This window comes from Pyrgilauda ruficollis, unplaced genomic scaffold (genome assembly GCF_017590135.1).
Source record: "Pyrgilauda ruficollis isolate IOZ18807 unplaced genomic scaffold, ASM1759013v1 scaffold5, whole genome shotgun sequence".
In the NCBI taxonomy this organism is placed as follows: domain Eukaryota; kingdom Metazoa; phylum Chordata; class Aves; order Passeriformes; family Passeridae; genus Pyrgilauda; species Pyrgilauda ruficollis.
Window position 1 is genome coordinate 4649088 of NW_024526599.1, and position 18007 is coordinate 4667094.

Below are 18007 nucleotides of genomic sequence, written 5' to 3' on the forward strand. Positions count from 1 at the left end.
TTTAGTGGAGCATCTCAAAGTAGTCAGGATGTTATTTTATCTTACCAGTCATCTGAGATGATGATGTCTTTTGGCACATTTGGTCAGAATTATTGTCCTGCAAGTACGGAACCTTGTGCCTTTATTCTTTGGGTTGGGTTTCCTTAACCCTTGTACTTGTAGCATCAACTGTTGCTGTGGGTACCTGTGTGTTTGCTGGCAATATGTGACAAGGGACCTTATGAGTTTTACTGACCCGCACACTGGGGCAGTACTAAAAGGTATATGAGTATATTGACATAGAGCCAAATAAAGGTGAGTCCTAGCTTAGGGTGCTTTGAATCAGTACAGGCTAGAAACAGAGAGCTTCTGTTTATCTGCAGTGTTTTGTGGATCTCTCATATCAGTTCTTGGAGGCTGCTTTGGTTTTTCCAGCCACCTACTCTTTTACCTAGCATGTCCTCACACACATCCTCAAATCATATCAGTATATCCATTGGCAAGTACCCCCACCTGAGTTAATAATCACAGATTACTGCAAGAACAGCTCTAACTCTGCTTACTTCACAATTTTCAGTGTTAACCTGTGTAACTTCATGATAGGTATATGAGCTCCTGACTCACAGCTAAGCTTATGCAAACACGTAAGTAGAGACTGCAAAACTCAGCAATGCTGTAGTGTAAACTGAATGTTGTGCTTCTGTGCAAGCCAAGAAACACATGTCAGTAGTTTAAGACAACTTTCTGGAGACTGTTTTATTTGACACTCAGTATAGGCACATTGGTTGTATAGGAGTATTTCAGCTGATAGGTAATGATTACTGTAATAGAGGAATAGCTCAGTTCCTTCTCTCTTGGAATTAGGTGGGCTTGTAGAACTGATGTTGGACTCTCTGATTAATGAATAACTGGTGTAACTTTTCTTAATGTGCACTATACTTATGTGTGTATAGTGGTTACTGATTAATGCATTCCTAGTTTTTGTTTGCATTTTATTTTCTCTCTTTAAAATGAGTCATAGTTGTTTTCTGACATAGCCATTCTGATAGAAGCCATTTGATTGAGAAATGCAGAAAAAGGTCAAAATTAAGGTGTTATTTGTTTTGTATTTTAAATTATCAGCTGATTATTCTTTGTGTGTGTTTTAAAAACCTGTCTTGTCTACAACCAAAAACATGCCACCTTATACCTCTCTGAGAAATCCTTTATAGGGAAAGGTGCATTTTTAAGTCCTATAAACCAACTTGGCTTGCCTTGAAACATAGCATGCCATTTAGGATATCGAGTTGTGTGTGATGGGATAATCCTCTCTCTTCAGTAAGTATCTGGGAGGACTGGGGATAGCCTGAGGGTGACTCCAATTGAAAGCTTTGTGAAGCTAAGAAATGGAAAGCTGAGTGCACACGTTAGTCCTTGTGATGGGAGGAGCTGAGGTAAGATTTGGGGAGAGCTGCTTGAGGCTGGCCGGGTGGGTCTGGCTGCAAGGGTGCACAGGGCAAGGTGCTGGGCACCTTAGGCCTCACTGAGGAAATGGGATTATGCTGGCTTCATAGGTTCAGGACACAAGAGCACTGTGTGGCAAGTAGGTTAGATATTAGGAAATATCTCAAACATCTTCATCCAGAATGTCTTCACTGGAATGTGATTCCCAGGGCAGTGGTCACAGCACCAAGCCTGCCAGAGTTCAAGAAGCATTTGGAGAATGCTTTCAGGCACATGGTGTGACTCTTGGGGTGGTCATTGGCAGGGCCAATGGTTGGACTTCAATGATCCTTGTAGGTCCTTTCCAGCTCAGGGTATTCTGTGATTCTAAGTGCCTGGCTGCTAGTAACTTTACTGGGAGCTTCAGGAGGTGAAAAAGGATTGAGCTGGCAGCTGGAGGAGAATGCCTTTACAGAACCAGCAGTCATTCTGCACTAAATCCACTCTCCGTTAATTTTTACATATTGTTTCGGGTAGGGTCAGACCCATTGTATTTTTACTATTTGCATCAAATATATTTCTTTTAAATATTACCAGGTTTTTTTTTATATTAGCTTGGAAATAAGTTTCTGATTAAACAAGTTTTTCAATCATTTCAGCCATCCTGGACTTAAACCTCTCTGACTAAAATGAGATGGAAACTGATGCAGAGATCCTTTCTCATTTGCTTGCCTATCTGCTTGTATGTTAGTCTTCCTCAGGCCACATAGATTAGATACTTTCCCTTCCCAGTGGGTTCCCTATTCCCATCACTCTTATTTTCCATATATGTGAATGTTTACTTTATTCCTTCTGTGCACATCCTCCCATCCTCTGTTGTGGCATCTTTGTTTTGTGTGTTCTTATGAAGAATGAAACTTAGTTTGTAATATCCTTATACAGAAGATACCTGTGCCTGAGCTACAAAAAAATGCTTTCTCATTTTGACCCAGTGTGGAGCACAAGTGTGTGTTCTTGTTAAATCAGGGTAATAGGGCACATATGGAACTTTTGAACTTACTAGAAGATTCTTATCTTCTACCTACACATTAAAAAAAGATTGGCTTTATTCTCAGCTGTGAAACACCTGCAGATCTTGTGTATAAAAAGCATTCTGGATTTGAAACTTTGATCTACAATTATTTAGGGGCAGGTACAGAAGCCAGGGCAGGGAAAGCTATGAAATTCTAACTCTATTGTGTGTAATGAGTGTTGTAGCCTCTGAAGTGTCTATATTTGAGTTTTGTTTGAATTTGAACTGAAAACCAGCTCAGAGTGGAGAATCCATGTTTTTACAATGTAGAAGGTGGAGCAATGTACTTTCTGCCTCTAGAGTGTAACGAGAGGATACACAGTATTAAATTAAACACTTTTAGCAAGAGACAATGCCTTATTTCTGACAAGCTTTTTCTCAAAAGATCGTAGCATAGCTTGGCGACTTGACAGGCATAAGATCTTGCTTACAAAAACACATCTTGAACTTGTGGAGCTGTTGCATACTGTCTGTGTGCTTCCCTTAGAAAAATAAATAAATCGCCTATCCTTGATATTCTGATGAAGTGGCTTTATATCTTACCTTTTAAACCTTTGTTTTTCCCCCTCACCTCTGTACTTCCCATTATGTCACTTACTCATGTATCCCATTAAAGTGTAATCTGTGAGTAAGGCAAAAGCTGTGATTAGGGAGGGAGAAAAACCCACATTCTAAATTTTTATCAGGTAGCTCAGAGTTGGCCTCAGGTAATTCAAGCGTACATTCTTCAGAAAGCCAAAGCATACAAAGCTAAGGTGCACTCTAGCCCTGGGACAGAGGAATTAGGCATGTGTGTGTGATATGAGGAAGGTGGGTGGCAGAGAGCTGACTCATCCTTTTTCTGTAGACTTTTCTTGTAGACAAATAGAAAGCAGAAGATGAACAATATGATTTTTCAAATTTGATTTTAAAGAAGAGAGGCTTGTGATTGGTGAGAGCTTTTTCCTCAAGACCTGAACTTTGAAGGGCTTGAATTAGTGTGTCTTGGCCTTGTGAAATCTATTTCAGAAGTACTTATATCCTTGATTATCCAATTTTAAAAGTTTCGTAAATTCTGTTGAATTACAGTAGTGAAGATGCACATGGATCTCTAGTTACATCACTGTGCTGAAATACGCTGGTCTGGTTTAAGGTGGGAATTACTGGATTTCAGAGCTGGTGGGTTTTAATTCACATTTCATTACAGCTGATGGGAATGTTCTCGTTGAATTTGGTAGAAATACAGCTGAAGCCAGTGCTGGGTGCTACAGTATGTCCTGCCCAAGAGCTCTCTTCTATTTGGAAAGTAGAGGCAAATGTCATTTTCTGAGATGTTCTGTAAGGCAAACCTGTCATAATGAAAAGTTTTCTGGGAGTGTCACAAAATGTGATGCCCATATTGGATATGGAAGGGAGAGATGAAAAGCCATTAACACTTGCCTGTCTGTAGTTAGAAATCAGTCTTGCCTGATTAAGAGATGCTAGAAAAAAAATCTTAGGAAATCAGCCTGTCTAGACAGTTGAAGCCTGAATTGTATTATAGGTTTTCCTTCTCCTTCCTCTACATGCAATACAAAAATTATAGGGGGAAATTAAAGCTGCTTCTCTCAAAACACTTTGAATTTGAGTCAAAGACTACTATTTCTATATAGAGATACACATTATGTCTTTGTAATGTGTTTGCTATTATCATTCGAGCTTCTGTGTTTCCCTGATGCTTGAATAAAGAGGAAGAAAGTTGTTTAGGCTGAACAACTTTTACGCCAATGAGATACTTCCTTTCTTATATATGTGGCTGCAAATATAATGATGTTTATTATGGGGTGTTCAGTAGAAAACAGAAATACTAAATTATTCTAATCACTGTATCCAAAGATTTAAATACTGAATAAAGGGCTTGTTGAAATATCTTGAAGCCAAGCATTAAATTATTAAGAGGCAGAAAGAGGAATTTTGGACACTCATGCAAAAGAAATTAATTAATTTATTTGGCCATATAAGAAGATTTCAGAGTTTCCTATTAAAATATTCTTCCTTTTGATTGCTTCTGATTGCAGATTTTTGAAGCCGTTGAAAAGTATTTAAATCCCAAACTCTTTTTAAGTGATTTCCTCTATGCACTGTAAGAATGCATCACATCACAGTGCCTACCAAAGTAACTATCAGGCCTGGGAGGATCTACTACAATGAGACTGCTGAATTCACAGTGACTGGAGTAGTGTTCATGAGGGTTGACATTGTTTTGAAGGTCTACTTTTTTTTTCCCGTTGCTGTCTATTTGATGTTACACAATTTATTTGGATTGACTTTTAAATTTTCTCAGCTTATATGAGTGGCTGACAAATGACTAAACCCTCACTGCATGTGAATCCCATATATTGTGAACTGGGGTAAGAGGGAAGAATGGGAATAAGATGGAAAGGAGCTTATCAGAGGAAAATCCCTGTTAATGGTAATGGCCACGTGCAAATCATGGTCATTGCTTCCCCCTCCTTAATTCTCAATATGCCATGGAGCAGCCAGCTGTTTTGCATGGTGCTGCTACAAATCCCTCTGCTCACCTGAAAACAGCTGGTTCTACACAACCATCTCATCAACCAATAACTCCAGCACAACCATCTTTTTGCAAGATGTCTGAGTGCCAGAAGCATCAGCTGAATTATTCAAGATTCTGATGCTATGCTCTGAATGCAAAAGAGCTGCCAGTGTCTTGCTTTGAAGCATATACTACAAACTTCCTTATATCCTTTTTAATGAGCCTAAAACACTTTGTGCCCAAGGACTCACTAGCTGTAAAAGAAAGTCTCATGCCGAATTTGCATATAGGTGCATTATTTTGACCAACATGTGATTTTGGGCACAGGACTTCTCTGTTTCTTTCCCTTCATGAATATATTCAGAATTTGGGTTATCTATTACATGTAAAGATCTATTTTTATCTCTAAAGAGCATCTTGCTGGGTACTTAACAGGTTGAAACAATCTTCTCCTCTTTCAAGTGTAGATCAGCACTCCAGTTACAATCTCAGATATGAGGTTTTAATGGTTTTAAGGGATTAGTAATGGGACATGGAGATTTTTCTCTGCAGCATGTTGATTCATTTAGGGTGCTTTCCTCTAGCAAATAAACTTGCTGTTTGGTGATTCCCATTGAGTTTGTGTTTCAAGAGTGGCCCTGTTATGAAAACAGCCTAAGTTTACACTTTCCTTAGCAGACCCTGTGGGAAGACTAAGGATTGGGTTAGTGATGGGAGTTGAATGCCTGGTAGTTTGAGTTGTTTTGTGGAGTACATAGGAGAAATACCAAAACTTACTATTACACAGTATAAAGATGATGTTAGGACCAGCAATGATGTCCAGTGTTGTTCACAGACTGCTGTTCTGACACTTTATGAAGAATAAAATGCTTTTAAAGGAGCATTTTGATATAAAATATGTAAGAATAACAGCCATCTTTTAGGCAGTAAATTATTGGTGCATAAGAAAACAAAAGCTTTGTCTCAGAGCTTGGCTAATAAACAAGTTCAAGACTCAGTAAGATGTGCTTTGAGTTATGCTACTGCTGCCATGTTTGAGTGCAGAGTTGTGCACTTTTCCAGGTGATGGAGTTTTACTGCCAGTCCTGTGAGACAGCCATGTGCCGGGAGTGCACCGAGGGAGAACACGCAGAGCATCCCACGGTACCACTCAAGGATGTGGTGGAGCAACACAAGGCTTCCCTCCAAGTCCAATTGGATGCTGTCAACAAAAGGTATGGAGACTCCACTGGAGACTGTATGAAGACTGTTTTCCATGTTCGAGACTGTCACTGGCTTCCTGTGCTGACTGGGTTAGATGTTTTAATGTGCTGGTTCCATGGGTATTTACCTAGGAAACAGGGACAGTGAGGCTAGCATAAGGACAAAAAATCCATTGACTGGGGTGTACTGAGGGGTTAGCAAAAAGAGCAAAAGATTCCTATCTGTCTTTCACAAAACAGAGGTCATTAGAAATGCAGGTGTCATGCAAAGAAAGGGCATAAAATGCTAAAGAGGAAACTACTGTCTAATCACGAATTTAATGATAGCTAAATAAATAATGCTGGTTGTTTAAAAGACTGGTAGAAACACAACAGTGACAAAATGGCTTAAAAAAAAAAAAAAGAAAAAGTGGGATAAATCTAGTTATATCTTCTCAAGTAGATATATAGCATAAAGGACAGAGGATCCAAGGCCTCATTGTTGGCAATGCTTAAAGTCTAATGGATTTGCACAGGGGAGGACTGTGGCTTAGCCTTATTTTATCAGACCAGACCCACTGTGTGGTTATAAAAGGAATGAACTTACTTCTGGGAAATGACCAAATTTAAAGACAGCCTGCTGATGAGAGGGTTTAATCAAAAGATACCAGGGCAAGGGACAATGTTTAATGACTTTTGAAACAGCAATCTTTGTAATTTAATTCCTCCCTCAGGCTTCCAGAGATTGACTCAGCACTTCATTTTATATCTGAAATCATACACCAGTTAACCAACCAAAAGGCTAGCATCGTAGATGACATTCATTCCACTTTTGATGAACTCCAGAAGACTTTAAATGTGCGAAAGAGCGTGCTGCTCATGGAGCTGGAAGTGAATTATGGCCTTAAACACAAAGTAAGATGCATGTTTTGTTTCAATGAAAAGCTGTTAATTTAATCAGCCAGATTTTACAAATTATGCAGGGGGCCAGTTTGACAAATTGTGTCTGAGATGCAGAGAACTTTGTTTTCCTGAACTCAGGTGCTTCAGAGCCTCGCTTGTGGGTGCTCAGCCTTATAAGATGAGCAGGAAGATACAGGCCAAACAATTTATCCTGAAGAACTGAGTAAGGCTGCCTATTTTGCTTCAAAGCACTGTTTTCCTTTCTAGTGCTTGGTAACCTATTTCATGTTAGATGTCACCTGTTGGAATACAAAAAGATTGGAGGGACATCTCACTTTCTTAGGGGAATGAGGAGAGTAACAGATTGTAGAGCTGTATTTATTCTTTTACTTTCTATCTGGATGATTGATTCTAGGGGTTTCCCCCTATACTGTAGACCAAACTTCAGAGGAAGAAAACAGAAACCTGTATTTTTACAAAGCAAAGCCTGCAGCCTGGTGGGTAGAGATTTTGTTGAGGATTATTAGGTCTGAATCAGGATAATTAAAGAATTTAGTCCTTATTTTCCTGCGCATCAGTTCTCTGTTTTATAAAGAAAGATTTCTCCATGAAAGTTGCCTTTAAAAGAAAATACCATCAATAACTGGAGTTTCAAGAGTGCCATTACTGAGCAGCTTGAGCATTTCCGGCATCTCCAGATGTCTGAAATGGAGGAAGGCTGCATTCCTGAATGTAGAATAGGCTTGAAAATATCATTAGAAAGGTGCTGAACTACTGAGCCTGTGGAAATGGAGGAATTCTAACATGTGCACAAGATGCATACTTTTAGGAACATAGGGAGCCCAAAACCATTGGGGCACAGAATTTAGTCATCTCCAGAGCTAAGCAGCAGCTTACAGAATTTTGAGCATCAGTAATGTTGACTTAGATCCCAGGTTCATCTAAATATATTCATGATGTCACAATGTATTCAAGATGTCACATTTACTTCCATAGCAAGCAGATATATTCTGTATGTGTTCAAAGTCTACACAAAATAGAATATTTTGCTAAATTATCTTATTGTTGTTCAAATAGATTTAAAATAATTTATTAACTGTGAGCATTAGAGAATCAGATTTTTATGAAGTTGTACATAAGCAGTAAAAGAGGCATCTACCCTCTGTATTGTATAAAAAAACCCCAACTGAAATTGGATTTTACTTAGGAATGCCTACTAGTCGTGCAAAATACAATAATTCTGATCATATATTTTTAAAAAATGAAAATATGAAATGGCTACACTTTACAAAGGAGAAGTTGGCAGTTTGTTGTCCAATGGACTGAAAGAGTGTAAGATGTAAAATACTCTGTGTACATTTTAAATATTATTTATGTTAGGATTTAATATTTTTAATTTTTGTAATGAAAGAAAACTGTCTTAAGAAAGTATTTATTTTAAAATATAGCTGCAAATTGTCTTTCCTTTAGTTTGTGACCTGTTAGCTGAAGCATATGGGGTTCTGTCATCCGGGGACTTTATTGGCTATGCTCTCTCTTTAGCTACTTTGAATAAAGACCAAAGAGATTAAAAATGCCTTGTATTGCATTCTGAGATGTTTCTATGTGTCTAGAAAGCAGATGACTTGAAATTTCAGTGTAGTCTTGAAATTTGTTCATTCTGTCATTGCATTCTGAGACGTTTCTATGTGCCTAGAAAAGCAGATGACTTGAAATTTCAGTGTAGTCTTGAAATTTGTTCATTCTGTTTTAATTGCAAAAGATTTTGTGTTGTTATCACTTTCCCATATCAGTAACACATGAACCTGGATTTTGTCCAGTGGATGAAAAGCTTAAAGCTTTGGAAAATTCAGAAAAAAATGCCTTTAGAATTCAGTGTCATTAATAGTATGTCTCAGCAAGGGAAGAGTATTTTATAGCAATAAATGCATCCAGTCTTTAAGTTTACTTTACATCAATTGAAATGTTTCAAAAATATTTACTTTACCTGTGATGGTCAGCAAAATAACTTCTCTAATCCACAGTCATGTCTGGGCCATAGTTTTTCTATGCAGGAAAAACATACCAACTATGTGAGTGGGTACCTTCATTTGGGAATTTTATCAGTGGAAATTGTGGGGGCAGCTGCAATGTTTTCTTGACTATCAAGAATGTCTCTGCTAGGTTGTTACAATTCAGGGATCCTTTTTCCAATTCATTGCAAAATTGTCTGGGTTTTTTGTTTTTTGTTTTTTGTTTTTTTTTAAAGCCCTCTTCCCAGCCCACACCTAGCAATTTTGAGGTCAATCCCGTTTTAAGGATTTTAGACTGAGGGCCAGAACTGACCCTACAACAGAAGCTCTTTCATAGTCTTAAATATTAAGTGGCTACTTGCTGCCCACCAACATCTCTGACTACTCAGTCCAACTCTTTCCACTACCCACAACCCATTCTGTATATTTTGCTTTCCTGCTGGCTGAAAGTGAGGTATCAGTTTACCTTCTGCTAGGGAGATTTTTCCTTTCTTCACTTATTTAGTGCAGGAATCCCACTTTTCCTCAGGATGGATGTGCATCCAGGTCTTGAGGCCTTCTTGTCCATCTCCATAGAGGAGTAATCCCCAGATCCCCTTGGCTCTGAAGAAACATTATCAAGAAGTTTCTTGCAGCCTCTCTTATTAATGGACCTCGTGACTCCAAAATACCTCTGCTTCTGTGAACATAACACAGTTCCAGTAACTGTCACATTAACTGGGACTGCAGAGAGTTAGATGGGGCGGGATTCAAATTTCTACATTTGTTGCTGGGTTTTTGCTCAAAAAATACCAAAACTGAAGAACAACAGAACAACAAAAACCTAAAACAATACAGAAAAAAACAAAACCAAAAAACCCAAAACCAAACAAGACAAGATAGGTAGGGCAATAATTCAATCCAGTGTGGCATTGGGTCTGTAAAGTCTTGAATCCCCAAACCAGGGTATGTTTTTGTATTGCAGCATTGTATTCCAAATACAGGTTAGTGGTCAGTGTACTACTTCTTCTAAAATGAAGGTTTAAATTAAACTCTATAATAAGACATTATAAATTTGGTGCCTACAAGGACCTTTAGATGCTTCTTGGAATAGCTCTTGTAACGTGATGCTAATCTGGTGTTTGGTAATGCACACAGGTCCTCCAGACACAGCTGGATACCTTACTAGAAGGACAGGAAAGTATTAAAAGCTGCAGCAACTTTACAGCCCAAGCCCTCAACCATGGCACTGAAACCGAAGTGCTGCTGGTGAAGAAGCAGATGAGTGACAAGCTGAACGAACTGGCCGAGAGGGACTTCCCGCTGCAGCCCCGAGAAAACGACCAGTTGGATTTTATAGTGGAGACGGAAGGCCTGAAGAAGTCCATTCACAACCTGGGGACTATTTTAACCACCAATGCTGTTGCCTCTGAAACAGTTGCCACCGGGGAGGGACTGAGGCAGACGGTGATCGGACAGCCCATGTCTGTTACCATCACAACCAAGGACAAAGATGGGGAGCTCTGTAAATCTGGGAATGCTTACCTCACTGCTGAACTGAGCACGCCCGATGGGAGTGTAGCGGACGGAGAAATACTTGACAACAAAAACGGCACTTATGAATTTTTGTATACTGTTCAGAAAGAAGGGGACTTCACTTTGTCACTGAGACTTTATGATCAACATATCAAGGGCAGCCCATTCAAACTTAAAGTGGTCAGGTCAGCAGATGTGTCTCCTACCACTGAAGGGGTTAAGAGACGTGTTAAATCTCCAGGCAGCGGTCATGTGAAGCAGAAAGCTGTGAAAAGACCTGCAAGCATGTACAGCACTGGCAAAAGAAAAGAGAATCCCATTGAAGATGATTTGATCTTCAGAATAGGTAGGTGATTTGGCTGCCTGTTGACATACTTAAAAATAGTTCAGGGAACTGAATGAAAAAGTTTCGTTATTGTAAAGCTAAAGCTGTATGTAGAGCAACCTGATAATACCATTAGGCCTCTTGACTTTTGTTTATACGTACATTTCGGAAATACACACTTCAAAAATAGTTTGCAGCTAATATTAAATTGGGATTTCACTTGAGAAATGCATGCATTTGATTTGGGATGTTTTAAAAATTGTTAATATTCATATTACAAGGCTTTTGGTATGGAGTAAAGTAAGTTCAGCTTCTAGATCCCTTGCTTCCAGTGAGCATTTGTGGCTCGACTACCAAATAGTGGTATGGTTTTGTTGGTAGTGGTGCTGTTAGGTGTTTTTTTTAAATTACTTTCTCTAACACACCCTAAACTCTAGAAGTCTTAAATGTTTTCACAGAAGTGCAGAGCCTTTTAGTTCTGTTGTGTTGCAACCATGATCATATGCTTTATTTTTGAGTTCTACCTTCTCCCCTTCTTTACCACTCAAAACAGGAAGATATATTTCATTAGAACAAGAGCTATGCATGTCTTAGAGCTTTTGCTCCATGAAATCTCTTGGAGCGTCCACATTTGGGATATATGGATCACTATTTTATAGAAAAAGTACAGCTGAGAGTAGTATTTTGTGTTCAGTTTTCAGCCACTCATTTCACAGAATGACCCTAAAGATGTTCCTCTGGGCTTCTGTGGGCTTATGCATGCATTGACTGAAAGGTCACAGCTGTAATGCTCTAGGGTTTCACACTCTTCCAAAATATGCAAAATTATTGAGACAGATAAAACTTCTGACATTTTCACAAGGATTGCTTTCATGGAGTTAACTTCCAGTTTCAGCTCACTTCAAAAAGTTAAGGTTTGGTTCATTTGTTAATGAGGTAATGTAAAGCTTATCACTGTTCTCCTACACTACTGTGTATCTCTGTTTTGAACCCATTGTTGAATTCCTCCAATGGCTCTGGCCAAATCTGGCTCTGTATTTTAAACTGGGCAAGATAAATCTTCTATTTGGCCTGCCAGAAGCTCGTACAGCTGTGTTGGAGAATCACACTGTAATATTCCTCTGGGCATCCAAGTCTGTGGAGTGTGCTGTTGTATGTATGCTGATGTATGGGCTTTTATGCACAAGTAAATTGATCAGCTGCTAGCAGGGAATTGTTCTCCTGCTAGTATTAACAAGAGATAGCATTACTACAACATTAGTGCATTTTGTTCATGGGGATGTGTGCATTGTATCTTCTGCCAATGCTGTGTTATTTGTGGCTTTTAAAATGGCATGTGGTTCTCTTCAGACATTCCAAGGTCAAATTACTGACTACATATTCATACATTTGTGTAATTCATTATTTACAAGAGCAGAGTATTTTCTGCATCTTCCTTTTCTCTCTCAATAATTTATATCCTGAACTAATTATTCTTTTCAAACAGGTGTAATCTATAAGAGTGTGTCCATGCAGGTCTGCGTAGCATGTCTTAAGACTATACAAATGCAAACAAGAATGTTCTTATGATATCTAGAAAATAATTGTTGCCCAATGGTTTTGCTACCCCTACAACTGGTAGGAAGCACTAAAGTGAGAGGCAAGTCTTTCTTTCATTACCCTGCTTTTGTGCCTTAGACCCATGCTGAACAGAGGTAAGGGCTGTTCACAGTGTCAGCCACTTCCACCTTCCCTGGTAAGTCTCTTCCATGAAGGGTTAAGAGGCATGGTTGGCATCAGCTGCTCTGTCCAGGACCCCATCTTGTGTTCTAGCTCTGCCATGTTGCGCTGCGTGCCTTAGTATTTTTTCCCTTCTGGCACTTTTTGTGACTGGGTTCTTTGACACCATTTAGCAGTAGTGGTGCTATTTCCCATTTTAACTGCTTTTTTCTCTTCATTTGTTTATATTTGGAATTGGCATCAGATACAGCCAGATGGAGAGTTGGCCCCCTCTAGAAAGTTCAGTTTTCCAATTTTCCTTTTCCTCAGACTGTTTAGTTGTCTGTTCAGTCATGTAACTGAGCATCTAAGTTTAGCTGGTACATTAATATGTAAAAAAAAATTGCCTTTAACAGAACTTCTGTCAGCCTCCTTACTAGGTGTGAATGTCATCTTCTGCTCTGTTATAAATGCTGAAAGCAAATAGAAGCCTTACTGTGAATTTATTCCACGTTAAAAAAAATTATGACAAACAAGGTCTATGTAATCATAGCTTTAGTGCAGTTTAAAAAGCTGGCTTAGAGGGAGCAAAGGGATTCTTGATCGGGTGTTTCACAGAATCACAAAAAATAAGGTTGGAAGGGACCACACTGGGTCATCTGGTCCAGCCTTCCTGCTGTAGAAATAGGAATGCCTAGTAATGGGAAAATAGACTTTCCTTTTCCAATTTAATAGCTCCAAGCCCTCTGATGCTCATTGTGAGCTCTATGGGGTTGTGATGGTCAGTGTGGAATTTTGCCAGGCGTACATTGCATTGCATTGCGGTCATACCTGTATTGGACAGGGAGGGAAGAACCCCTGGTACCACATTGCTGGCAAAGCCCCCAGTTCTGATGTGCTGACAGCAGAGACCTGGTCTGGATTTGGCTCTTGTTAGTTGAGGTTTGGCTGCTGTGGCAGCAAAGAACTTCTGATTTGCTCTTACCCCAAGGTTTGTGTGCACCTGTCTGTGGTGACAGGGACTCTGCTGCACGAGCAGGGCTTGGAGGTGGTCTTGGCCAAGCTTTTAGGGGCAGATGCTGTGTAAAGCAAATTAACACAAACCAGTCCATCTTCACTACCAACAGTGTGTGGGCATATCTGCCAGAGTTCCTACTGAATTATTCATTCCTATTTAAAGGTTACAAACAGTGTGCCTTCAACCAACAGACTGACTGATTTTAAAACTTAAGGTTATTTGGGAAGCTGGATTAGAAAGACTGACATTCATTGTACAGCAAACACATAGGGTTAACAATTCAGTGCAGTTTTATACAGAGACTCCTGTGTTTTAGCTGTATCTATTATGAGAGGGGGCATCACAGCCTCATAAAGTGAAAGATTTAACTAAATATCTTTTGGTACTCTGAGGAAAAAAAGAAAGGAAGCTGGGAAACAAGGAAACTCCTTGATGCCTGTCTATGCAGTATGTATGTAGACCTTTCCATGCTGTTTAGTTTTACCTTTTTTTTTTTTTTTTTTCTCCTGTACCACATAGGAAATAGTCCAAGAAGAATTATTTGAAGTGCTGTAGGCAGGAAAGAAATGGTACCTACAAAACAGGTTATGGCCACTCACAACCTCTTAAGTCTTCCCAATAATCTGTAATATTTCTGCAGTTTGATTTTGTCTCTCTGAATCTATTCCCTTCCTGCTGGAGGCACTGACATGTTTTTCTTTGTGTTTTAGGAAGCTGGGGAATCTAGATTAGCAAGCACGGGGGGGGGGGGGGGGGGGGTGGGGGGGGTTTATTATTCATATTAGTAAAACTTGGAAAGCAGAAAACACTCCTTCTCTTACTATGAGCATCAGAAATATACAAGTTTGTTCAGATTCCCAGGACTTAAAGAGCAGATTGTTATTACAGTTGCATGATGTTATTTTTAACATCTCCTGTCATTGTTAACGGGCTTTTAGGTTATTTTTTGTTTCTTCTTTTTGGTGAGGCTTAACATCTATTGCTCAAGAGTAAAAGATTGAAATTATGAAGCATTTTATGTGAGCTAGAATCATCTTGAGCAGAAAATGCACACTTTGTTGAGAGCTAAATTAATTGGTTTGTGCAGGCTATGCTCAGTCATACCAGAAGGAATTAGATAGAACTAAAACAAATCTGATTATTACCTGTATACAAAAATGGTATAAAAGGAGATATTCCATAGGCCACAGATCTGCTTGCCAATAACTCAGTTCAGTCTTCTCCTTTTGAAATCTTTCCTGTTTTCTCCCAATCCCCAGCAGCCTGCAGTAAAATCTCTGTCTTTTCCTCCTTTGTGCCCTGCAGTAGCTCAGAACTGCAGGGAGATAAAGCTGGGCAACAATGTGCACAAAAGATGCAGGCTATCATCCGTTAACCAGGCTGCTTGGGAAACTCTGGACTGAGGCTCCAACTGGTTCCTGTGCAATTGAAAATTTGGTGCCTTCCTAGGCTAAGGAGAGATGGGTGACTGCCCATGATGGAGAGAAGACAAAACATGAAATGCCTTGATACAGAGGGGTAGCACCTTGCAGTAAAAGATCTGCTGAAGACTCTCTCTTAGGCAGGTATGTTCATAAGGAAGGAATTTCTGCTTACAGAGGGGAGCTATCATCCTTTGGTATTGCAGAGTCAGTAGCAAAAGCCTGCTTTTCCAGAGGCTGACGTGCTTTCCTACAGGCTTTCCTCTCATCATCTGAATTGCCTGTGCTTGGCTTCAGATCTCTGCTGGCATAGTGAATTATTCAAAATGGAAAGTTCAAAGTTATCTGATTTCCTCTTGAACATACATTAGGAAGTAAGTGTTCTTCTGCAGAGGAATTTCTGCCATTGCAGAGGGGACTGTCTAAGGGCCTGTATGCAGATTAGGAGCTAGGTAATAGGTATAATAGCTGCAAAGTGCTAGTTACAAGGACATTGCATGGAGCTGAATTTCATCTACACACTGTGTTAATATATTGCTATTTCTTAAACTTACTATGAAACTTGACTATGACATTCCTGGGTAATTTCTTCCGTTTTTCCTTTGATGTATGTTTAGAAATTTCCACTGAAGAACACTCTCAGTAACTTTTTATGTAGGTGTCTCGTCTTTAAAAACAAAATTCCTTGACTTTCAAGAACATTTTTCTAAAGCTAAAGAGCATACATTCCATAAAGTTTGTGTTAGTTAGTTCCAGATGCTCTAGCTTATGCCTCCTCTTTTCTAACAAATGTTTTCCCTTTACTCTCAGTAGTAAAAGGAATGTTACTCTTTTTTCATCCATTCTCTTTGGCTAAGAAGCAAGAAGGAAACTTATCATTAGCATATGGTGGAAAAAAATTGCTGCATGCATCCCTCAGGCACTGCTTATTAAAAGAATAAGCAGAAATGGCTCAAGTATGGGTAATGTGATTGGTATGTAACTCACTATTCCCTGAATATGTACTTTTCCCTTATATTACAAAAACTGAGAAGCGTTTGGCATGTTTAGAGGATGAAGGGGATAGAGTTGAAGAAAATAAGTCTTGAAACAAAGGGACATTCCTGCAGCACTGAGTGCAGAGGAATTAAATGTTACTTGTTAGCCAGTGACAGGAAATATGCATCCCACAGCCATCACCACAGAAGAAGGGGCTGTTACAAGCATTCACATCCCTGATGAAAGCTAAATGCGAATTAGAGCTGATATATATGTCTTATATTAGGCGTCACAGTCAGAACAGTTTGAATCACTGCTCTCCAGAATATTTTGGACTGACTAAAATGAAATACAAGTTTTTCAGTTAAAACCATATATTGGAACCAATTAATGCCAGATACACAGCCAGTGAATGCTTGTAAAAATATTTCACAAGGAAAACCAGCTCTGCATCCATGTCTTGGAAGGGACAACTTATAGAGTTGGTGGTTGCTTGGTGGGCTTTTTTTGTTTTGTTTCAGGATTCTTTCATTTATTATGAATAACCTTGGAGTCCAAGATCATAACTGGAGTATTTTCTAAGGACCCCTGAGCCTCCTTTACAAACAAATCAGGAATTTGGATCCTGTTCCTGTGTTCCAGGTGTAATTTGGACCAGCCATTTTGGAGTTGATCTTTCAAAGACACCATTTTGCTCTGTGATGCCCTTTGGAATGTCTCAGAACAAACATCTAAGTAATAAGCCACCTAAACTTAACGAACTTTTGTGAAAAATTGACATTTTACATCTCCTTATCACCTTAAGCCACTGGGTAAAAGACTTACAGTTCCATGTAACTCACAATTGCATTTATCCTGGGTTAAAATGAGACTTGTGTGTGTGTGTGTGGACACTTCTTTATTAGAACAATCCAATGTCTCTCCAGAAGCATTCAGTCTCCAGGTGTTGGTCTTCATTGGCCTACAAGTCCCATTTGTTCAAAGCTAGTTCTTCATCTGAATTTTCCTGCTAAGGGAATTTTGAAGCCTATGACTGCAAACCATATAGGAAGGAATAGGAAACTTCACTGTCTTGAAATGGCTCCATCCAAAGTGATATGGAGACTTAGCTAAAACCATGTCATCTGTCCAGGTTCTTATCTTAGCCCCTCTCTGTATGTTCCCATGTACTCCCCCTTGTCGTAGAATAAAAATCTGCAGTTTAAAAAAGTCCACTGCTTATGTAAAAACCTTTTACTGCTTCCCTCATGCAAGAGGCAATTTGTGGGCACTGATTTAGGAAGGCTGAAGAGGCAATTAATGTTGATGGGGGCTTGGGTGACACATGCTGAAGAGTGAGAACAATCCCTTAAACAATCCTGTCTTGTCAGTAGAATTGTGTATCTGTTACTGAGAGGGTTCTTTGAAGTTGTAGCAGTGAGAAGAACTCTTCAAAATAGAAATCCTTTGATCAGAAATGTAATAATTGCAGGTGCTGGCATTTGGGTCCTAACTGATTAGTCTTGTCTAACCTGATTTCTTATGTGCTTTGTGTTCAATTTTAGGCACCAAAGGAAGAAACAAAGGGGAATTTACAAATCTTCAAGGTGTAGCTGCATCTACAAATGGAAAAATATTAATAGCAGACAGTAACAACCAGTGTGTGCAGGTATGAGAATATGCCACTTTCAGTGTTTTTCTCCTTATCCCCACACCTCTCCCTTTTTTGTAGTCTCAGAAAGACACATTTTGTACAATTCGGTCAGATGTAGAAAATACAAGGGAAGCTTAATTTATCATCCATTAACTTTCCATCTTCTTGAGCTGCAGCTACCTTTTTCACATCTATACTGTATCCAGTATATTGGAGTTTATTTCCCTTCCTTACAATGTTTGGCAGTGAATGAAAAAACAAGTTGTACAATCATCTGGAAAAATGCCCTTCTGTAAATATAATTTTACGTTGTAAATTTTATCACTCTCATGTTT

The 18007-nt window shown here is 39.1% G+C and overlaps 1 protein-coding gene across 6 annotated transcripts in view; it reads left to right on the top strand.

Annotated features, from left to right (window-relative positions):
- The window catches only part of TRIM2 (tripartite motif containing 2), a 70327-nt gene that overhangs the window by 34551 nt on the left and 17769 nt on the right, over window positions 1-18007 (top strand). For all 6 annotated transcript variants that reach the window (XM_041479914.1, XM_041479916.1, XM_041479915.1 and 3 more), the window contains exons 4-7: window positions 6051-6202; window positions 6904-7084; window positions 10222-10945; window positions 17584-17687. In XM_041479914.1, coding sequence (XP_041335848.1) covers window positions 6051-6202; window positions 6904-7084; window positions 10222-10945; window positions 17584-17687 — 1161 coding nt within the window. The remainder of the gene's footprint in view (window positions 1-6050; window positions 6203-6903; window positions 7085-10221; window positions 10946-17583; window positions 17688-18007) is intronic.